Source organism: Choloepus didactylus, chromosome 4 (assembly GCF_015220235.1).
Source record: "Choloepus didactylus isolate mChoDid1 chromosome 4, mChoDid1.pri, whole genome shotgun sequence".
NCBI classification, from domain to species: Eukaryota; Metazoa; Chordata; class Mammalia; order Pilosa; family Megalonychidae; genus Choloepus; species Choloepus didactylus.
Window position 1 is genome coordinate 16089553 of NC_051310.1, and position 24731 is coordinate 16114283.

The 24731-nt window shown below is 36.1% G+C and overlaps 1 protein-coding gene across 7 annotated transcripts in view; it reads left to right on the top strand.

Annotated features, from left to right (window-relative positions):
- The window catches only part of ATXN3 (ataxin 3), a 44451-nt gene that overhangs the window by 13402 nt on the left and 6318 nt on the right, over positions 1-24731 (top strand). For 2 of the 7 annotated variants that reach the window (XM_037832041.1, XM_037832038.1), the window contains exons 3-10: positions 240-284; positions 10410-10495; positions 10937-11003; positions 13630-13717; positions 15507-15639; positions 15983-16149; positions 17466-17562; positions 22679-22788. In XM_037832041.1, coding sequence (XP_037687969.1) covers positions 240-284; positions 10410-10495; positions 10937-11003; positions 13630-13717; positions 15507-15639; positions 15983-16149; positions 17466-17562; positions 22679-22788 — 793 coding nt within the window. The other 5 variants (XR_005216228.1, XR_005216229.1, XM_037832043.1 and 2 more) reach the window with 5 other exon arrangements.

A 24731-nucleotide genomic window follows, 5' to 3' on the forward strand; every position in this document is an offset into this window, starting at 1 on the left:
CTCTGCTTCTTGACATTTAATTTGAATCCAGAAAACGTAGCCTAATTTCATTGACTTTATTTGCATGAGGGTTTCCTTTAGGAATTTCCTTTAGGAATCTGACTTCTTAATTATAACTCTACTCTTGCCTTTGTAAACAGGTATGCACCAGATATGATTTTAAATATGCATACTAATGACAATTTTTATCCTTTTCTCCCTGGCCCCCACCTGCCTCACTACCTATCAAAATTAAATAGCAGCCTTCTGGAAATATGGATGACAGTGGTTTTTTCTCTATTCAGGTAAGCAGACACAGACATGTCCTATGTATTGTTTATGTGCCAGGCACTGTTTAAGTTCAGCATATGGCTGTTACGGAGTATTTCTTCACAGCCTTTTGTAGTCACTGTAATGCCGTAACCTTTGGAATTTCCTCCAATAGACTGTGTTTATAGAGTATAGAATTATTATTGGTAGTGTCCAGAAAACCAAGATTTACAGATAAATATGAAAATTAGACTTATAGAATCTTCATTTAGAGTAGGGCTTTTAAAAATTACTTTTTGAGGGGACTATTTAGTTTGCATTTTGATGCTAGTTCCCTTAATTCCAGTATGTCACAATGTTTCAGACTTCCTAGCTCTTAGGTAAATTTGGGAAAATTTGCTACCTTCCATTTTAATCAGCCTACCAGGTTTGGATTCCTTTATTATGGTCTTTGATTTTTTTCTTTCCTTTTTTTTTTTACTTATAACTCCTCTTCAATTTTATGTGTATGTATGTGTGTGTGTGTCCACATCTGCACACATATACATACTTTTTTTTTTTTAATTCAGTTTTATTGAAATATATTCACAAACCATACAGTCATCCGTGGTATACAATCAACTGTTCACAGTATGATCATATAATTGTGCGTTCATCACCACAATCTATTTCTGAACATTTTCCTTACATCAGAAAGAATCAGAATAAGAATAAAAAATAAAAGTGAAAAGAGAATACCCAAACCATCCCCCCATCCCACCCTATTTGTCATTTAGTTTTTACTCCCATTTTTCTACTGATTTTTTTTCAATTTTTTAACTTTGTTTATCAAAAAATTAAAAACAAACAGGCAAACAACAACCAAAAAAACCCCACAACATTTCAAACAAAGCAATGGATTAAGGAAAACAAATAACCTAAAATAACTATTTTGCTTCCAATATGTTCCTACCATACCCCAAGAAAATTAATAAACCATGTCCAAACAGAGGAGTAAGAAAAACAAATAATCTAAAATAACTACATTGCTTCCAACATGTTCCTACCATACCCCAAGAAAATTAACAACCCCTAAGAAAACAAAGGAATAAGAGAAAAAAAAAAACCTAAAATAACTCTATTGCTTCCAACATGATCTTACTATATCCAAGAAAGTTTACAAACCATAATCATTCCTGAGCATTCCCATAACCTTGAGATTACCCTCCATAGTTTATCTGTTCTTATTAGATTATCATTCCCCCTCCACTAATTGGTATCTCTAGGTCCCCTACATTCTACAGTATAAAACATTGTACATTTTTCACAGAATTCACATTAGTGGTAACATACAATATCTCTCTTTTTGTGCCTTGCTTATTTTGCTCAGCATTATGTCTTTTTTTTTTTTTTTTTTTTAATCTTCATTTTATTGAGATATATTCATATACCACGCAGTCATACAAAACAAATCGTACTTTTGATTGTTCACAGTACCATTACATAGTTGTACATTCATCACCCAAATCAATCCCTGACACCTTCATTAGCACACACACAAAAATAACAAGAATAATAATTAGAGTGAAAAAGAGCAATTGAAGTAAAAAAGAACACTGGGTACCTTTGTCTGTTTGTTTCCTTCCCCTGTTTTTCTACTCATCCATCCATAAACTAGACGAAGTGGAGTGTGGTCCTTATGGCTTTCCCAATCCCCTTGTCACCCCTCATAAGCTACATTTTTATACAACTGTCTTCGAGATTCATGGGTTCTGGGTTGTAGTTTGATAGTTTCAGGTATCCACCACCAGCTACCCCAATTCTTTAGAACCTAAAAAGGGTTGTCTAAAGTGTGCGTAAGAGTGCCCACCAGAGTGATCCTCTCGGCTCCGTTTTGGAATTCTCTCTGCCACTGAAGCTTATTTCATTTCCTTTCACATCCCCCTTTTGGTCAAGAAGATGTTCTCCAGTCCCACGATGCCAGGGTCTACATTCCTCCCCGGGAGTCATATTCCACGTTGCCAGGGAGATTCACTCCCCTGGGTGTCTGATCCCACGTAGTGGGGAGGGCAGTGATTTCACCTTTCAAGTTGGCTTAGCTAGAGAGACAGGGCCACATCTGAGCAACAAAGAGGCATTCGGGAGGAGGCTCTTAGGCACAACCATAGGGAGGCCTAGCCTCTCCTTTGCAGCAACTGTCTTCCCAAGGGTAAAACCTGTGGTAGAGGGCCCAACCCATCAAACCACCAGTCCCCTATGTCTGTGGTCATGTTAGCAACCATGGAGGTGGGGTAGGCGAATACCCCTGCATTCTCCACAGGCTCCTCAAGGGGGCACTACATCTTTTTTTTTTCCTTGTTTTTTTTTTTTTTTTTAACTTTCCCTTCTTTTTTAAATCAACTGTATGAAAAAAAAGTTAAAAAGAAAACAAACATACAATAAAAGAACATTTCAAAGAGACCATAGCAAGGGAGTAAGAAAAAGACAACTAACCTAAGATAACTGCTTAACTTCCAACATGTTCCTACTTTACCCCAAGAAAGTTACCTAATATAGCAACATTTCTGTGAACTTGCTCCTACTATATCCATCAGAAATTAACAGACCATAGTCATTCCTGGGCATCCGCAGAACGTTAAATAGCTTATCTGTTCTTCTTGGATTATTGTTCCCCCTTCCTTAATTGCTCTCTATTGCTAGTTCCCCTACATTCTACATTATAAGCCATTTGTTTTACATTTTTCAAAGTTCACATTAGTGGTAGCATATAATATTTCTCTTTTTGTGCCTGGCTTATTTCGCTTAGCATTATGTCCTCAAGGTTCATCCATGTTGTCATATGTTTCACGAGATCGTTCCTTCTTACTGCCGCGTAGTATTCCATCGTGTGTACATACCACATTTTATTTATCCACTCATCCGTTGAAGGACATTTGGGTTGTTTCCATCTTTTGGCAATTGTGAATAATGCTGCTATGAACATTGGCGTGCAGATATCTGTTCGTGTCACTGCTTTCCGATCTTCCGGGTATATACCGAGAAGTGCAATCGCTGGATCGAATGGTAACTCTATATCTAGTTTTCTAAGGAACTGCCAGACTGACTTCCAGAGTGGCTGAACCATTATACAGTCCCACCAACAATGAATAAGACTTCCAATTTCTCCACATCCCCTCCAGCGTTTGTAGTTTCCTGTTTGTTTAATGGCAGCCATTCTAACTGGTGTTAGATGGTATCTCATTGTGGTCTTAATTTGCATCTCTCTAATAGCTAGTGAAGCTGAACATTTTTTCATGTGTTTCTTGGCCATTTGTATTTCCTCTTCAGAGAACTGTCTTTTCATATCTTTTGCCCATTTTATAATAGGGCCGACTGTACTATTGTCATTGAGTTGTAGGATTTCTTTATATATGCAAGATATCAGTCTTTTGTCAGATACATGGTTTCCAAAAATTTTTTCCCATTGAGTTGGCTGCCTCTTTACCTTTTTGAGAAATTCCTTTGAGGTGCAGAAACTTCTAAGCTTGAGGAGTTCCCATTTATCTATTTTCTCTTTTGTTGCTTGTGCTTTGGGTGTAAAGTCTAGGAAGTGGCCGCCTAATAAAAGGTCTTGAAGATGTTTTCCTACATTATCTTCTAGGAGTTTTATGGTACTTTCTTTTATATTGAGATCTTTGGTCCATTTTGAGTTAATTTTTGTGTAGGGTGTGAGGTAGGGGTCCTCTTTCATTCTTTTGGATATGGATATCCAACTCTCCCAGCCCCATTTGTTGAAAAGACCATTATGACTCAGTTCTGTGACTTTGGGGGCCTTATCAAAGATCAGTCGGCCATAGATCTGAGGGTCTGTCTCCGAATTCTCAATTCGATTCCATTGATCTATATGTCTATCTTTGTGCCAGTACCATGCTGTTTTGGCAACTGTGGCTTTATAATAAGCTTCAAAGTCAGGGAGTGTAAGTCCTCCCACTTCGTTTTTCTTTTTTAGAGTGTCTTTAGCAATTCGAGGCATCTTCCCTTTCCAAATAAATTTGATAACTAGCTTTTCCAAGTCTGCAAAGTAGGTTGTTGGAATTTTGATTGGGATTGCATTGAATCTGTAGATGAGTTTGGGTAGAATTGACATCTTAATGACATGTAACCTTCCTATCCATGAACATGGAATATTTTTCCATCTTTTAAGGTCCCCTTCTATTTCTTTTAGTAGAGTTATGTAGTTTTCTTTGTATAGGTCTTTTACATCTTTGGTTAAGTTGATTCCTAGGTACTTGATTTTTTTAGTTGCTATTGAAAATGGTATCTTTTTCTTGAGTGCCTCTTCAGTTTGTTCATTTCTAGCATATAGAAACATTACTGACTTATGTGCATTAACCTTGTATCCCGCTACTTTGCTAAATTTGTTTATTAGCTCTAGTAGCTGTATCGTCGATTTCTCAGGGTTTTCTAGATATAAGATCATATCATCTGCAAACAATGACAGTTTTACTTCTTCTTTTCCAATTTGGATGCCTTTTATTTCTTTGTCTTGCCGGATTGCCTTGGCTAGCACTTCCAGCACAATGTTGAATAACAGTGGTGACAGCGGGCATCCTTGTCTTGTTCCTGATCTTAGAGGGAAGGCTTTCAGTCTCTCACCGTTGAGTACTATGCTGGCTGTGGGTTTTTCATATATGCTCTTTATCATGTTGAGGAAGTTTCCTTCAATTCCTACCTTTTGAAGTGTTTTTATCAAAAAGGGATGTTGGATTTTGTCAAATGCTTTTTCAGCATCTATTGAGATGATCAATTGATTTTTCCCTTTTGACTTGTTAATGTGTTGTAATACATTGATTGATTTTCTTATGTTGAACCATCCTTGCATGCCTGGAATGAACCCCACTTGGTCATGTTGTATGATTTTTTTAATGTGTCTTTGGATTCGATTTGCAAGTATTTTGTTGAGGATTTTTGCATCTATATTCATTAGGGAGATTGGCCGGTAGTTTTCCTTTTTTGTAGCATTTTTGCCTGGTTTTGGTATTAGATTGATGTTAGCTTCATAAAATGAGTTAGGTAGTGTTCCCTTTTCTTCAATGTTTTGAAAGAGTTTGAGTAAGATTGGTGTCAGTTCTTTCTGGAAAGTTTGGTACAATTCCCCTGTGAAGCCATCTGGCCCTGGGCATTTATTTGTGGGAAGATTTTTGATGACTGATTGGATCTCTTTGCTTGTGATGGATTGGTTGAGGTCTTCTATTTCTTCTCTGGTCAGTCTAGGTTGTTCATATGTTTCCAGGAAATTGTCCATTTCCTCTACATTATCCAGTTTGTTGCCATACAGTTGTTCATAGTATCCTCTTATAATTTTTTTAATTTCTTCAGGATCTGCAGTTATGTCACCTTTTTCATTCATTATTTTGTTTATATGGGTCTTCTCTCTTTTTGATTTTGTCAGTCTAGCTAGGGGCTTGTCAATCTTGTTGATCTTCTCAAAGAACCAACTTTTGGTGATATTTATCCTCTCTGTTGTTTTTTTGTTCTCTATGTCATTTATTTCTGCTTTAATCCTTGTTATTTCTTTTCTTGTACTTGGTTTAGGATTGGTTTGCTGTTCATTTTCTAGCTTCTTCAGTCGATCCATTAGTTCTTTGATTTTGGCTCTTTCTTCCTTTTTAATATATGCGTTTAGTGCTATAAATTTCCCCCTCAGCACTGCTTTTGCTGCATCCCATAGGTTTTGGTATGTTGTGTTCTCATTTTCATTTGTCTCTATATATTTAGCAATTTCTCTTGCTATTTCTTCTTTAACCCACTGATTGTTTAGGAGTGTGTTGTTTAACCTCCAGGTATTTGTGAATTTTCTAAGTCTCTGATGGTTATTGACTTCTAATTGTATTCCATTGTGGTCAGAGAATGTGCTTTGAATAATTTCAATCTTTTTAAATTTATTGAGGCTTGTTTTATGTCCCAGCATATGATCTATTCTGGAGAAAGTTCCATGAGCACTAGAAAAGTATGTGTATCCTGGTGATTTGGGATGTAATGTCCTGTATATGTCTGTTAAATCTAATTCATTTATCAGATTGTTTAGGTTTTCAATTTCCTTATTGGTCTTCTGTCTGGTTGATCTATCTATAGGAGAGAGTGATGTGTTGAAGTCTCCCACAATTATTGTGGAAACATCAATTGCTTCCTTTAGTTTTGCCAGTGTTTCTCTCATGTATTTTGTGGCACCTTGATTGGGTGCATAGACATTTACGATTGTTATTTCTTCTTGCTGAATTGCCCCTTTTATTAGTACGTAGTGGCCTTCTTTGTCTCTCAAAACATCCCTGCATTTGAAGTCTATTTTATCTGAGATTAATATTGCTACACCTGCTTTCTTTTGGCTGTAGCTTGCATGAAATATTTTTTTCCATCCTTTCACTTTAAGTTTCTTTGTGTCCCTGTGTCTAAGATGAGTCTCTTGTATGCAACATATTGATGGTTCATTTTTTTTGATCCATTCTGCGAATCTATATCTTTTAATTGGGGAGTTTAATCCATTTACATTCAACGTTATAACCGTGAAGGCATTTCTTGAATCAGCCATCTTATCCTTTGGTTTATGTTTGTCATATTTTTCCCCTCTCTCTATTAATATCCTTTATTGTACCCATACCGAATCTCTTTAGTACTGAACCTTTCTCCAAGTCTCTCTGTCCTTTCTTTGTTTCTCTGTCTGTAGGGCTCCCTTGAGTATCTCCAGTAGGGCAGGTCTCTTGTTAGCAAATTCTCTCAGCATTTGTCTGAGAAAAATTTAAGCTCTCCCTCAAATTTGAAGGAGAGCTTTGCTGGATAAAGTATTCTTGGCTGGAAATTTTTCTCACTCAGAATTTTAAATATATTGTGCCACTGCCTTCTCGCCTCCATGGTGGCTGCTGAGTAGTCACTACTTAGTCTTATGCTGTTTCCTTTGTATGTGGTGAATTGCTTTTCTCTTGCTGCTTTCAGAACTTGTTCCTTCTCTTCTGTGTTTGATAGTGTGATCAGTATATGTCTCGGAGTGGGTTTATTTGGATTTATTCTATTTGGAGTTCGCTGAGCATTTATGATTTGTGTATTTATGTTGTTTAGAAGATTTGGGAAGTTTTCCCAACAATTTCTTTGAATACTCTTCCTAGACCTTTACCCTTTTCTTCCCCTTCTGGGACACCAATGAGTCTTATATTTGGACGTTTCATATTATGTATCATATCCCTGAGGTCCATTTCAATTTTTTCAATTTTTTTCCCCATTCTTTCTTTTATGCTTTCATTTTCCATTCTGTCATCTTCGAGGTCACTGATTCGTTGTTCAACTTCCTCTAGTCTTGTACTATGAGTGTCCAGAATCTTTTTAATTTGGTCAACAGTTTCTTTAATTTCCATAAGATCATCCATTTTTTTATTTAGTCTTGCAATGTCTTCTTTATGCTCTTCTAGGGTCTTCTTGATTTCCTTTATCTCCCGTACTATGGTCTCATTGTTCATCTTTAGTTCTTTGAGCAGCTGCTCTAGGTGCTGTGTCTCTTCTGGTCTTTTGATTTGGGTGCTTGGGCTTGGGTTATCCATATCGTCTGGTTTTTTCATATGCTTCATAATTTTCTGTTGTTTTTGACCTCTTGGCATTTGCGGAACTTGATAGGGTTCTTTTAGGATTTGTAGACCAATTGAAGTCCTTATCTCTAATTTATCAGATCTACAGCTTCGTGGAGTACACTTTCTCTAACTAACCAGCAGGTGGCGTCCACGAGCCACCTGTTCTCCACAAGCCAGTTCTCCCCTGCTTAGCCTTTTTGGTGAGTGGGGGAGTGAGTCTTGTGGGGTCCAATTGGTGTACCAAGCTTGCGTGTGTAGTTGGTGTTGCCTGCCCTGTATATGGAGCGTGTTTCTGGGCAGTCAGGGAGGGGGGGGTGGCTCTAACAATCAAATCTCCCTGGTGGTCCTAGAGTTTTAAAGCTGCTGCAATAGTCTAATCCTTCAGTTCAGTCCTGCCACAGTTTGTCTCTGCCGCTGACCCACAAGTCCTTGGTATTGGCGTATGGCTCCTGAGACTTGCAAGTGGGCCCCTCTTCCAGGCCGTGCACCCCGGGTCCTCTGTTGAGGGATGACTGTGCTATGTCACAGGTGAGTGCCATCCCCTCAGGGCAGTTCTGGGCTGCTGGGCTGTGTAGGGAGGCTCCCAGTCTGCTCAAATGATGGCTGAATGGGGCTTTGTTAATTCACACTGCTCTACCTTCCCAACTCTGGGACAATCAGCTGAGGTTGCAGGAAAGGCTAATGTCCACGCCCAGTTTTGTGGTGTGTGCCTGTTATTTGAAGCACTTCCATCACACTGGGTTGTCTGGGGTAGTTCTGGGCTATGGGGCTGGCGATGGGCAGGAGTGTTTCCTGTCCACCAGGATGATGGCTGTGAGCAGACACCCCCCTTTTCTTGGGAATTTGTGGTGTTTAGTGAATTTTCTCAGCCACTGGATTATTGCGTTTTGTCTCAGAGCTCTCCTAGTTCTGCTCTTGACTTGACCTGCCCAAATAGTAAGTCTTTGAAGCTTTCTGTATTGGGCTTCTTAGAGTAATTGTTTTAGAAAAAGAAAAAAGGATTAAAAAAAAAAAAAAAAAAAAAAAAACGGGCCCTCCTCAGAGATCTGAAGGGTTATTGAAATGCTAAGAGACAAAGCAACCAGGGCCATTAAGGAAAGGCCCACAGGGCAGAGAGATCAGCTTTTCTTCGGGATTTGCATATGCGCCTCAGGGCCCTTCCCCTTTCTATGTTCACCAGAACTCCAAAAATCCTCCGCTTTTATTTTGGAGTTTTTCGTGTTGTTTTTTTTCTATGGATGTCTCGTCTCTGCTGGGCTGGCTGCTCTCAGATTCTCTGGTGTCTGGTCTCAGTCTATCTATGGTTGGAGTTTGAATCAGTAGAATGAGTTTCCGATAAGAGCTGCCACTGCAGTTCTCCCTTCTCCTTCCCGGAGCTGACAGCCCCTCCTCCCCCGGGACTGAGCCTGGCAGGGAGGGGCGCGGGTCCCCTGGCCGCAAAAACTTACAGATTTCTCTGATCTCAGCAGTTCCACGTTTTCATGAGTGTTGTATGAAGTATGCCCAAAGTCAGATTGCTCTGTGGTGTCCAGTCCACGCAGTTCCTGGCTTTCTACCTACTTTTCTGGAGGAGTAACTAAAACATACAGCTCACCAGTCTGCCATCTTGCCCCGCCCGAGAATGGCACTTTATGTCTCATATACATACTTTTGAGATTCTTTTCTCTTACCTGTGTACCTTTCATTCTGTTTCTTACAAGATGACCTGTGAAATGTACTGAGAGTTCTTTCAGAACCTCTCTTGAGGGACCTGTTTCTGTAAACCTCTTTGTTTACATTCCCCTTGTAATAGCCTCGTGGACTCCTCATTGACCAGCATGTCCGTCTTGTGCATCATGTGTCGTTAGAGGTAATGGCTGCTGCAAGGCTAGGTTGATCCGCGGTCAGAGCAGGCCCCGGCATTTGCTGTTCCTTTTTGTGCAGCGCTGCTCTAGGTGCTGGTTCACATTTGCTCACAGCATTGGATTCATTTGTTTCCATTCTAGTTCCTGATTCATTTGCTTTTTTGTTGGTTACCTTGGGGGTAGATGAATTTTCAGAAAGTTCCTTTTTCCCAGAGAGTTCAAAATAATCAGGCTTGCCTTTTGTTTTTTCTGTAAACCATAAACCCATGACCATAGAAATTTAGAATCTATGAAACCTCTGTTTAAATCCCCAAGGAGAGAGACCTCCTTTTAATAGACGTAATTATCATTATTACTGACTTACGGGAGTGAGTTGAGTATAACTTTTCCAAAGCAGCACCCACAGCAACCCAATTGTCACATGTATGTAGTGGACAAATTTTAAGACTAGCACTTAAGACTGGATAGAATATGCGTCTGGATTTTTGAGGCAGTTTTATGTAGGAATTGTGTGGTTCTCTGTAGTTTCTAGGAAAGCTAGTGTGAAAAGCACTCTATTAATGGTATGTGTGTATAATATTTATGAATTTAGTGATACAGCTATGTACACAACACTTTTTAAACCACAGCTTCTGCAGAAATTTATTTATGAAGTAGAATTGTTTACAAAAATATCATGGCTACTCTACTTAAGTTTGGAATTGAATGGTTTAACTTATGAAAAGTTGCTATTTTTTAACAGGTTATAAGCAATGCCTTGAAAGTTTGGGGTTTAGAACTAATCCTGTTCAACAGCCCAGAGTATCAGAGGCTCATGATCGATCCTATGTAAGTCTTTATTTTGCTTTTCTTACATTTTTTTCCCAAAATTTGATTTTTTAAATTATAATTTATTAAAGAAGAAAATATATTTTCAATGCTTTTGTTTTGATGTTTCCTGTTTTATTCCCTCAGACTTTCCTATTTCACCTTTTTGGGGATGTCCATGAACATCTGCCCTCTGAGCCTTCATGACACCTCAGTGTCTATGGCAGTACAGAGCTGATTCTTGAATGGTATGTGATGCCATCACGTTAGCATGGCATCACTGCTTTTCTGCTAAAGATTTATAGTTTTGCGGTTTTAAAAAATGAGTGACACGTAACTGTAAACATAGTCCTAAATTACTGCAAATTGTGTGTAATACTTGGCTAGTAGACAAACTAAATGAAGATGGACTCTTACTATTTCAAGTTAATAGTGTATATGTATTTTTTTTTCTTTTTCTAGAAATGAAAGATCATTTATATGCAATTATAAAGAACACTGGTTTACAGTTAGAAAATTAGGAAAACAGGTAACACATCTCCTCCTTCTCTGTCCTTTTTCTCATTCTGCACTCCATTTAAAACAAAAATGTAAGATTAGTGCCTTAAAGATGAGGAAACTCACCAGTAATGTGTGACACAATTTCAATTTTAATAGTTGGGCATTTGTTATTTTAAAAGACCAGATCAGTTTCCCTTGTAGAATTATTTGTGACAAATTGAAAGACCAGATCAGTTTTCCTTGTAGAATTATTTGTGACAACCATATACATTTTAACCTAATCATAAGAAAAATTCTGTATTTAAGACAGTGCAAATATGGTTACTTTTAAAATGGGTTTTTGTGTGTTAAATGGGTTCTGTCAGTTAACTATTTTGTTTGTTGATTTTGTATGTAGCATAGTTGTGTCACAGAGGCTGAAACTGTCCAGCATGAATAAAAACTTTTAGTCATGTTTTCTTTAGCATAAACAAGATTATTCATATGATTCTAAAATGTCAAGTAATACATAAATCTAAATAAAATAATTCCTATTTTTAAAAAAGAGCATGAACTGTGTCTTGAGCAGCAGTTACTTTTTAGATAGGGTCTGGAATCAAAAGGCTTGAATGATTAACATGGCGTTAGAGAACGTTAGTGGACCTGAATTTGCTTGATGCCTTTTTAAACCTAGTTTAATCATGGATCCCTCTTGAATACAAAGAAAACAGTTGAAATTTAATAGTATATGAAAGTGTTGCCTGGTTTTTTAAACAGTTTTTTTAAAAAATATTTTCATGTTTGGTTTAGACTCTGAATTACTACCAGGATATTTAATGTAAACAGGCCTTTTTTAGATCATGAAATGTATATAAAATGTTATTTTAAAAAATGATTCATTACCAATGATCTTTGCATACACAATTCCATTTTTGAAGGAGCATTATTTAAAGTCTTTTTTTTATTAAAATTTTGAATCTAGCTATTCCAATAAAAAAGACATGAACTGTTGATACTTGCGGTAAACATGGATGAATTGCACAGTAATCATGCTGAGTGAAAGAAGCCAAAGAGTGCATACAATATGATTTCATCTATGAAAGTCTAGAAAATGCCAGCTAATCTATAGTGAAAGAAAGCAGATTGATCATTGGTTGCCTGGGGATGGTGAGGGCGAGGAGGAGTAAGAGGGAGGGATTTCAAAGGGGGATGGGGGTATTATGTTCACCATCTTGGTTGTGGTGATGGCTTTATAGATATATATGTATGTTAAAACTCTTCAAATTGAACTTTCTAAATATGAACAATTTATTGTGTCAGATATACCTCAACAAAGCTGTCTTTGAAAAGATAATAAAAAAAGAAAATGAAGTCAAGAAAGGGTACATAGAATTAAATCAATAAAAGCTAATTCAAAAACAAACCAAAAAAACCCCTGCTACCATCTTTTAAGTCAGCCACATTGAAGCAGCTTCATCTTAAATGAAGCTAATCTCCCTTAAAAAAAGAACAGAAACTGATAGTACTTTAAAGTATCTTTCTTGATAGCTGTAATTAAATCACTTTCAAGTATTATTTTTCAAAGTCCTGATGACTTTCTTCTGAGGAGCTGAGACCGAGTAAGGATGTGTGGTGTAGAGGCTTGGAGGAGAGATAGACCCAATTGGGAATCAGTTCTAGGAAAAAACTAGGGCAGGACACTGGCAAGATTTTTGAACCTCTAAGTTTTATTTATACCTTTAAAATATTAAGATCAAGTATTCTTTGCTTTTTCTGTATAAGGTAATCAGTGGATTTTTAAAATCTGAAATTCCTTTGTATTGATTTGCATGTAAACATATCTTATTTTGAGAGGTTTTTAAAATTTTAGTTTTTCATAAATGAATTTTTATATTTTGAACTACTTTCATCTTTGACAATCACAGATGATGTCAAATGCTGGTTTATTATCTTTGGTTCTAGTTTGTTTTTGTTTAAAATTGTACAGTATTTTTTACTACAGACCCTTTTTTTTTCTGTCTGAGGTCCCTTTATAATGAAAAAATATGACTGGAAAATGTGTATCAGCTATATCAAAATAAAAAAGAAATGGTTGTGATGCTGACAGTAACTTCTGAAACTTTTTATATCTTAGAGGTTAAACTAGGACTTCTATAAGGTAGTGACTAAATGATGTTAATTACATCATTGATAATTTAAGATCATTAGTGGTCTTTGTTAAATGAGTTGGTGATTACAAGTTCTCTTTCTCCAGTATCTGACTTTCTCACAGTTGGGACCTCTTGACTTAAACTGTCAGTGGTAGGAAATGAGGTGATTAGGTTAAAGTTGTGTTGGGCTAATACTTGAAAGTGATTTAATTATAGCTATCAAAAAAGATACTTTAAAGTACTATCAGTTTCTGTTCTTTTTTAAGGGAGGTTAGAAGTTTATGGCATAAAGGAATCTTTTATTTTAGAAACATTTAGTAGTGAAAACTTCAATGTTCTTTTTAAGTTTTTTAAAAATCACATTACTTTAAAATCAGTTATTTTAAAACAATCTCTGTTTAACATGTTCCCAGTGTTTAAACATTAAGTTTAGAATGGGTTATATCCATTCTTAATATGTGAAACTTTCGTATTACCTATAATGTACACTAACTTAAATATGGACTTAATTTTTTTTTTTTCCAGTGGTTTAACTTGAATTCTCTATTGACGGGTCCAGAATTAATATCAGATACATACCTTGCACTTTTCTTGGCGCAATTACAACAGGAAGGTAAATAAAGACTGAAATTTTTCTAAGTTGATCTTTCCAAGTAGTTAGATAAAATTAGCTCATTAGATGTGAGCACAACAATGCTGTTTTTATGGCAGTGGCAATAAAATAATCTTTATGTTTACGTGGTGAACTCTAGGCTGTGATTTTGGATGATGCTGTTCAGTTAGGGCTCTGATTGACACCTGGCCCTCCCCTGAGGATGCTGCTTTGTTTGCAGTCTCCTAAGTAATGGCTTTTTTCCCCTTCCAAACCAACACCTGAAATCTAGTCAAGGTGCTAAGGGTGGGGCTTCAGGTTGTTGTTTTGAAATTTGAAGCCATTGTATAAACCAGACTACCAATTCATTAATTCACCATAAGAAATATAGTTGTCATGAGGATTGAATAGCAGTTCAGTGGGCTAATAAGCATGTTCTTTTCCTACTGAAAAATTATGTAGAAAGGCTAGTTTCCTTGATAATTATGAAGTCAGTGCCAAAAAATTTAGTGTAATCTTATATGACTGTCTTAGCATAACGTAACACTCTAGTGAGGAAAGGGATTTTCTACAAGAACCGGAATATCAAAGTTGGATTCTTGAGGCCTGTGAGGAAGCACTGTAAGTAATATGAATGATTCTCTCTGATCCCTTTTTCTACCGTCTGTGCTACCTATACACCCATTGTGTACATCCAGTCTTCAGACAGGACCAACTCATTTGAGTAGGCAAGGGACTGATTCTTGGCCTTGTTCAAGTGGCAGAGTATCTGTTCTTCATGACACTCTTAATGGAACACCGTGGAGAACTGATGTATTTTATTCTAGGATCTAGGAACAATTGTGCTGGCATAAAATATGTTAAACCATTTTAACTCTGAGCTCACTTGTCCTGTTGAAAAATGTTAATCTTAGCATGATTCACTGTTTGGGTTTTTTTGTTAATAGTTCTTCTGATCTTTGTTCGTTCTTTGCATCATCTGTTAATACTTATATCTGGAATAAGCACTAAAGGTTAAGACAAATTTATGGTGAAAAAAACTTAAATTGATTAGACTGACTTAGCACAAGTCACCCTATTGCGTTTTAGAATGGAGCATCCAGCTTGGAAAAGCCTAGCTTTCTAGAATAAAATCTGTAAAAAATTACACTGGACCAATGTAATTCTTTTGAACATAAACCACACTTTCAACACCTTGACTAAAGCTTGGGTATTGGCTTCCCAGCTCTTGTTTTCTATTAGAAGGGAGGGTGTGTGTGCACGCATGCCTGCATGTTGAGTTGGGGACATCTGTTTCCACAGAGGGCTCATTTTGCCCATAGTAAAATAATAGTCCATTATTGGACACATCTGATTCTGTCCTCAAAATAGCACTTTGAGGAAGGTATCAATGTCATCTGTTTCAGAGGTAAAGAAAGTAAGACATAGGCAAAGTAATCTACCAGAGACCACACAGCTAGAAAGTGGAAGACCTGGGATTGAAACCCAGATAATTGGATTCCAAATCCCTTGCTCTCACCCACTCCTTTCACTTGCCTCTCTTAGCATTCATTGTGTGGCCTACTCCGTCAAGCATTGTAATAGTAGGGCCCTGTACAGACATTATTACATTTATTTCTCATAGTCACTTTATGAATTTGCTATTCCCATTTCATAGATGAAAGTCAGTCTCAGAGTCTTTTAAGTAACTTGCCCTGGATTCCATTGCTTGTATTCTTTCCACTATATTGTGCTGCCACTCTGTATATCTTAAATAGATTTTGGATCTCTTACTAGCTGTTTTAGTTTTATTTTTGCTTTATTTTTTTAGGTTACTCTATATTTGTTGTTAAGGGTGATCTACCAGATTGTGAAGCTGACCAACTCCTGCAGATGATCAGGGTCCAACAGATGCAGCGACCAAAACTTATTGGAGAAGAATTAGTTCAGCTAAAAGATCAGAGGTAAAAATTAAGCCTGCAGTATGAGAGTATATGATAGTATTTCATATAAGAATTGTCAGGCTTCTGTTGAATGTGTAATTCTTTTATTGGTGACTTTTTTAGGAAATAAAATACTTTTTTAGGCTTATTTTAGTGAAGTGTATTGGTTCAAACTTGAATCAACTCTTTGAATTACTTAAATAAACTAACTTAGATTCACATTACAGCACAGTCCTTGTAAGAACTTATATGCCAAAAAATGTATAAGTTTTGACTTAGATAAATTATTTAGTTTACAAATGTCTGTTTCATGACTAAAGTAGAAGACTGGTTTGTAGTAATTATCAGTGCTTATGCTCTTTAGAGTCCAGAAAACAGACCTGGAACGAGTCTTAGAAGCAAATGATGGATCGGGAATCTTAGATGAAGATGAGGAGGATTTGCAGAGGGCTTTGGCACTAAGTCGCCAAGAAATTGACATGGAAGATGAAGAAGCAGATATCCGCAGGGCTATTCAGCTCAGTATGCAAGGTATATTGTTGAAGAAGTGACTCAGATTACTCTTAGTTTCCCTGGAAGTTAATCTACTGTTAGTAGAGTTCTTTGACAATTAGTACAGAAGCAATGGCTATATACAATCAGCTGTTCTTTTTGATTTCTTGTAATATGAATCACTTTTCACAATCTTCCATTAGAACTAGTAAGTAGCGTTTTTATTTCTGGTCATTTCCTTTGGTTATAATAATAAACTAACACAATTGTAAATTGAGGTTAACCATTGTGGGGGTCAGTTAACCCTTACCTAATCCAGCAGTTGCACAAGTATATGCCACAGGACACAAAGGAGGGCCTGAAGAGAAAGTACAAATTTGTTTTACAAAAGTTCCAACACTTACTGGCTATGCAACTTAAAACTTAAGCCTACTTTGGTGGGCCCATTTATTTTTAGTGATGTAAGCCAATCAGCAGAAGAGAGCGAATACATATCCCCCAGGGATCTAGACTCGGGGTGGGTGGGGGGTAGTGCCTGGGATGTAGCCCAAAGTGGCTTACTTAAAAATGTCAAGTTTTTTTGAAGTTTACTTTTTATCTATTCAAGTGAATTTGATTACTCATCAAGTGCATTCCTTAAGTATCTAAAATTGAGATTCCATGAGTATGATGATGTGCCTTTGTACTTTATCCTGTAGCTTCTCATGCCTCCTGGCACATCTGTAAGTACTCAAATTAGTGTGCCTTCCTAGTATTGATAAATTAGGGCCCTGCTAGATGAGTTCTGTGATGAACAGACAACAGCTTTTACAATTTTACTTATTTTTGTATAATTCACTCTTCTTACCACTTTATTTCACAGTTTGTGTAGAATCTCTAGTTGGTACAATTATCAAGGGAGAACATGGAAACACATTTAAGGATTTATAGTATGCAGATGTTTGAGGATAGAGTAGTACAGAGAATGGGTTTGCTTTATGACCATCTATCTGTTGTAACAATAATGCTTTTAAGATTACTATGCCTTTGAAAATGTAGATTCATTTCTAAAAAGTTAATGATAGCATGTGAGTGTGGTATTAATGACCCTTCATACCCATGTTGGTTGTTGGCTTTATATCCTTGGCATCTGCCATGGCACAGATGAGCACAGGTTTAGCTGCCATGGACACATATTAGCTCTCAACTTCCTCATTCAGGTTTTCCCTGAGACTTTCAAAACCTTTCACATACTTACAGAATAGTAGCAGAATATTTTTAAGAAAGAGAAATTTTTAAAAGCTTGCTCAGATAACTGTAAACGTATTGTTGCTTGAATTGATAAAATGGTTGTTTTCGTTTTGTTTTCTTTTTAGGTAGTTCTAGAAACATATCACAAGATACTCCACAGACATCAGGTACAAATCTTACTTCAGAAGAGCTACGAAAGAGAAGAGAAGCCTACTTTGAAAAGTAAAGTAGTTGGTACAAGATTAAAATTGCATATTTAATAGTTACTTTGACTATTTTGTCTGTTTGTAAATAAAGCTTTGGCTTAAGCTATTTCTTTTATTTATAGTTCCCTTCTTTTAAACGACTAGTTACTGCCTGAACCCCATGAATACTTCAATGTGTTTTTAAAAATTACAGCAAATGTTTTTTTAAACTGTGAAATGAAACAGTTTTAAGGAAAAACTGCCCTAATACCGGATAAATTTATATGAAATAGGATCAAGGAAACCTTATAAAATTTCATTAATCAAAAGGAAAGTGGAATTAAGGCAAGGTAAGACTAGTTCCTGTTGATCCTTCATCAAATGTGCTTCTTGGTCTCCTGGCCAAAGCTGCAAAGTTCTTTGTCAACTAATGAGAAAACAGCATTTTAGGTAAGGGAGCACACCCCTAAATAGAGGTGGTGGTTCCTTGTTCTGTTCCTTTACCACTTTAGGAGGCACTGCAAGCCTGTCAGCTTCAGGGACATGGAGGCAGACTATAGATCTGGGCCATCAATTCCTAAAACCCTTGTGTCCAGCTTTATATGTGCTCTTGAAATAGAAATTTCACCCCGTGAACATATCTTCCTTTCCAAGAACTATCATTCATAAGTCTTCTTCCCTTTTTCTTTTTTTAATGATAAAACTCCATCTAAAAAGATTACAAGATCTCTAATAGATATTTAGATCCACTGATCCGGGTCAGAAAACAAAAGGCCAGTGATTGAATCTGGCCTATTATTTATTGTATTTCATCAATTCTAAGATGCACATTTTTTCACACTTCACTGTCTCTGAAATTAGGAAGCATCTTACAATCATAATTGGCAGTATTTTAGTGGTATCTAAAATATTCGCACATTTTACGTTTGATGGTATAATGAAATGTAAGATAATATTTACCTTTTTTTCCTATTTTCTTTTTTTTTTAAGTCACAACTCAGAAGTATATGAAGGAAAGTTCTGAACAACTGACATCCTCTTAATGTGAGATATTTCTAGTCTTTATTCAGTGATAGATTAATGGATTTAATTATATTTAAATTTTCAGTAGTACTTATTACTGCTTTTCACTGCCTTTTAAATTTTAAAATTAACTTTTTAAATTCTGATAAACTTGAAATTTATACAAAATTACAGAAGGTAGTATAATGAATCCCTGTTTTTCTGCTGCCCAGATTCAACAAATATTAGCACACAGCCAATGTTTTTCTTTTTTTTTAATGCTGCCATCTCCCATCCCTTCCATTCCCATCCCCATCTTGTATTATTTTGTAACAAATTTCAACCATGTCATTTAATCTGTAAATATTTCAATATGCATCTTTAAATATCTGGGCTTTTTATTAACATAGCCAAATAACATGACCTAATTATAATATAATAATTTTGTAATATCATCAAATATCCAGTCAGTGTTAAAAAGAATTTGAAACTACCTAATTAGATAAAGCTAATATTTATTCTGGAAAATTTCTTTTAAGACATATTAGTAAAACTAAAAGCATAATCCCACCGTCAGACAATTACTGACATTAATATTTTGGCACATTTTTTTCTAGTCACACAGACACACATACATAATGGTATATTATACCAATTTTCCCATAATATTAAATTTTCTTTGTTTTAATAGGCTGCATGATATTTAATAAAATGAATGGATGTATCATAATAATGCAACAAACAATCCTTGTACTGACTCTGTGCCTCAAATCTCTGTAATCATTTTCTCTAACTATTCTGAGGATGTCAGGTTATTGGGTTAAAAGGCATGAACATTTTTAAGGTCTTGGTATAGATTTACAAATTGCTTTCTAGATAAGTCCCAAATGATACTTCTGTTACGCTTGTGTCATATGTATAATTATGCATAAATGCCAGAATAAAATGGCCCAAACAGACATACTTTGTAGAGAAACTACAAAATTCACAAGTACATCTAAGAAAAGGAAAACATCTTGATAGTATAAAACTAAATCCCTCTTTAAAAAATTTTAAGGGGGGTTGGATTAAAAATGTGAAATTTCCAATAAATTGAAGTTTGCAGTAGAAAAGATAAAGCAATAATATTCCATAATGACTAAGTAGGTTGTAACAAATACAATGCCAACAATAACTAATGCTTTTTAATAAGCAGATGTTTTTGTCAACCTTGCACCCTTTTTAAAGCATTTTATTATTAGTATGGCTCCTTCCTAATTAGAGGGCAGTTGATGAAGGAGAAAGTGCAGTGATGGTTATCAGTTTCACCCTTGAAGATCCTGGTGGGAACCTGGGGAAAACTGGAGAATATTTGACATAGTCACATGTTGCTGAGAAAAGTTGAACTAACTTCTTGGTCTTTATAGAACTGATTATGAGAAGACCTGGGAAAATAACATTTGGCTTTCACTAGAATTCCTGATTAATAAGGCCAGATGAGTCCTTGTCTCTCTAGTTTCTTCCATCTTTGGGAATTGTCAAGCTAACTTTTTCTTACCTTCCCCAAACTGATCCAGGTACCAACTTTGTTATTCGTACAACTCTATAGTTTTTTTTCCCACTATGGAGTATTCAAAGCTTCATATTTAATATGTATAACTGCAGTAGTCATGCATAAAGCACATCATAGGGTTTTTCCCTAGTGCAAAAAAATACTGTTAAAAATACATCTTTTTTTTTTTTACTGTTTATGAGTAAGATTGGTTAAATAATATTTTCATAGCCATACCCTTTTTTTAGTAATCTCTAAATATGTTTTATTTACATTAAAATCCCAAGCAAAACTACTACATAAGTTATGTCCCTGTAAAACCTGCTACAATTCAGTTGTGAGCTAAAATTAGGCAGTGTATATAAAAGTTTTGTAAATTGTAAAGTATTCCACAGATAAGGGTTAGCTCTATGGCATCTTTTCCCAGGTGTAGCTTTGGAATGATGCAGATTCTTTTTGATACAAAGAACAGCATGTTTCTCAAGGAGGGACATAAATATTGTTTTAATGGCCATGGATTGCTATGATTTTTTTGAATATCTAATACTTGAGCTAATACTTGAGCCACCACTTCAGTAGCATGGCATAGTTTACCAAAAGGGTTCAATTTAAGAAACAGAAATTACTAGAGGTGTTTTAAGCAGAAAAGTATTTAATACAGAAATTAGGGGTTTACAAAATCGTTAGAAGAGCTGAATTTGCAAGCTCTAGTGCTGGCATCCAGAATGCCAGAGCCAGAGAACTGCAACCACTGCCCCATTGGTAGGATGGGGAATCACACCATCATAGCTGTGATCCTGGGATTGAGACCTTGGGATCAGGAAGCCACCACCGCAGTTGCCTAGACATGAAGTCTGGCCCTCCCTGTAACCACTGTGAAGGAGAATTCTGGGACTGGCATCTCCATTAATTTCCTTGCTAGCAGAAAACAACCAAAGCAGCCGGAAGATGACTGTGCCTCATTTCTGCTTTTCAAATCTCTTACTAGTGTTTAGTTTGTAACCAGAATCATGGGGGTAATGGAATCTAAGAAATGTAATTTTTTGCTTTCCAGCTAAAATAACTGAAAACACAATTGAAAGGTGTCAGTATTGTTTCAGGGTTGGCAATTGATTTACTTCTCGTTTTTTCATAAATTAGAAGTAGGATAAAAGTTATCCCCTCTAAAGTTATTGGCTCACCTGTCACTCCCTAGCATTCTGATTTACTTTCTTGAGTGGAGGGGAAAGAGGGCATGGAGAAATATCTGGTGTGCCAGGAATTCCCCGTAACTTTCTCATGCCACATTCCAGAATTGGGGTATGTTAGTGGAAGCATGCTACCCCAGTGTGCCTCATTAGCCAGGCATACGAGAAAGTCTTAAACCTATGCAAGTATCAGGATTCTGGCTCAAAGCCAACAGTGCAAAATTGCAATTCCCACTGGTTGACTTTCCTTTGTTGCTGTCATTTAAAACACAAGGTTATGAGGGACACTAGAAAAAAAGTGCTGGTAGTTTCAAAATTGTGACTTTTTAAAATTCTTTAATGTATTTTTTAAGCTATGGTTTTAACTCAGATTGTCAGCCATTTGTAAGTTTTGTTTTTCACTTTTACATATATATTTGAAATAATTTCAAATTTACATAAAAGTAACAGAAATAGTACAGAGATTCACTTAAACCTTTACCCAGATTTCCCAATTATTGACATTTCTGAAGCATTTAAAAATAAGTTGTAGACACAATATCCCATTATACCTCGATACATCAGTGTATATTTTCTAAGTTCAAAGACACATGTTCACAGCATAATTGTCATGTTTAAACATTTTTAAATGTGGATTTTAGTGACATTTTTCCTTTTGAAAAATTACAGGAAGAAGTTAACTTATTGTAATAAATATAACTGAAAACTTGATAGTGTGTCTTAAAAAGTAGTTTTCATTTATTCATTTATCAAATATTTGAGTGAATGCCTACCATGGGACAGGCACAGTTTTGGCACTGGGAAAACAGATAAGATTAGGTTTGTGTGCTTGATGAGCTTACACTCTGGAGAGGGGAGTCAGTCAAACAAATTACCAGATGGTGATAAATTTATGCTGAGAATTAAAGTGGAGTGATGAGATAGTGAGAATGCCAGGTTAGGGATGGTTAGGAAAGGCATCTTTGGGAAGATGATATTTAGGCTAAGACCTGAATGACAAGAAGTAGCCTGGGATGGGAAGGAAGATCACGTTAACTTACATGGTAACTTGAGATGCTTTATCTTCTCCAAGGTGCTTATTTTCATTGGCTTCTAATAATATTAAGGATCCGTAAACCACCATTCATTTGCATCAGAATAGCTACCAGTGAATCTTCCTGGACAATTGGTCAGTCATTTTGTGGTGAAAATACCTACCTTTTAATTTGACAGGTAAATTCAAACTTTTATATCTAGGTTTCCTAGGAACAGCACTCTTCAATTTTAAGTAATTTGTATCAGACTGATTGCTCTTGCATTCTTTTGTGGTACCCATGCCAGTGACTATTTTGATTTGTGGAGTAATTTATTTTCTACGTGAATAGTTTTTCTCATGACAGATTTATCTGGGGGAAAATGTTTCTTTAATGTTCATTTAGTTTTGAATGTTTCAGGCAGCAGAAGCAGCAGCAACAGCAGCAGCAGCAGGTGAATCTGCCAGGACAGGTTTCACATCCATGTGAAAGGCCAACCACAAGTTCAGGAGTACTTGGGAGTGATCCAGGTATGTTGTCCACTCATCACATTTGTTACCTACACATTCTGTTTGACACACAGGTTCCACGGATTTTTGCTTTATGTTTTTATCTCCCCTCTTTAATTGTATTTAAACTCTTGAATGAATTTGTAGTCTACTAAATTTTTCTGGGTTAAGGAACAGGCAGATTAAGGCACTCAGTGAATATTTTGCTTTAAAATTATAACAAAATACATGCAACTTCACAGTAATTAGTACATTCTCCAGAAATTCTTCAGAGATAATACTTTTTGCCACCAGGAAAACTAAAAACACTTGCATATGGTCTAAATAACAACAGGGATTCTAGAGTTACTGATCAGGCCTCGGTTTAATAAACCTTAAACTTTGGGCAATTAGTTTTAGAATTTAATGAAAAGGACACTATCTGGCAAAGGACTTGTAAGGAAATATGTGAAGAACTCTCAAAACTGAACAATAAGAAACTCAATAAAAAAATGAACAAAGGATTTGAATAGGGACTTCACCAAATGAGCTACACGTATGACATATAAGCATAAGAAAAGATGCTCAGCACCATTAGTCACTAGGAAATGCAAATTAAAACTACAGTGATTGGACACGTACGAGCTGGTAACTTCTTTGTGCACACCTTGCCCAATTAGCTAAACACACTTGGAATGGGTTCTGACTATATCTTAATAATTGTTGTTTTCAAAGTGTAAAAACTTACTGCATTTATCCCTTTCCATAAGAAGTGCATTGTGGGAATCAAGAATCCATAGGGCTCATTTGTTAACTGGAACACTGGTTTCTATCATTCACCTCTCGTTTCTTAATTCTTTGTGACCCATCTCACAGATTTTAATGAGACCTTAACAACAAATGTATGTGAGAAAGTTTCACATTGAAATTATACAAACATTTGATAAAATAAAACCTTGTCAGATGTTTTAAGGAATTGAAACCTAGCAGTCTCACCGGAGAAATAAGAATTGGTTTCCAGCTGCCTTTTCACAGAATCTGATGAGACTAGACAGGGGCCTCAATCTGGAGGGAACGTGTGTTGTCACACCAAAGATAAGTTTTTGCAAATTCACATCACCTCTAGGTTTCAAATTCTTTGCTGCAATGCCAGTTTATTTTCATTAAGTGAAATTCTCTAGGAGATAGTTACTGGAGGCCTAAAGTAAGTTGCACTCAGAATACCCAGGGTCAAGCTAATGAGGTTCTGTTATAGAACTTTTCTTTTAATCTGAAGGAAAAAGTGTTCAGTACTTCTAAACACTAAGAAAATATTGGCTTAGACCAGTGTTCAGTCTGGTGCCAAACTTCAATAAAATTCAAATTCATATAACCTGAATTTTATTCACAGAGGTTATCTTCATCTCTTCACTTTGCTCTATTCAACTATCTTAAAAAGAACTTGTTTCTCCAACAGCTACATTACTTGAGTAAAACAATGTTAAAAACAAAAACAAAAACAAAACACTACAATGAGATACCACTACACACCTGTACAGCTGACTTTAAAAAAGACTGACAAAACCGGGTGCTGACAAGGATTACAGCAACTGGAACTCGCTCATACATTGTTGGTAGGAATGCAAAATGGTACAGCAACTTTAGAAATAGTTTGGCTGTTTCTTATAAACTTAAATATGTACTTAACCATATGACCCAACAATCCTAGATATTTATTCAAGAGGAAACAAAACTTAGGTTCACACCAAAACCTGAGGGTTAACGCTTCTAACAGTTTTATTCGTAATTGCCAAAAACTGGAAACCACTTAAATGTTGTCCTTCACCTGGTGAATGGATGTACGAACTGTGGTGCTTCCATACCATGGAATACTATTTAGCAGCCAAAAGGAATGAACTGGCACTTTTCTTATTCCTCCTGCTAAGTACAGCAAATAACCCTGGAAATTATATATAAAACAAGCACGAGGACTGACAGGTGAAGAG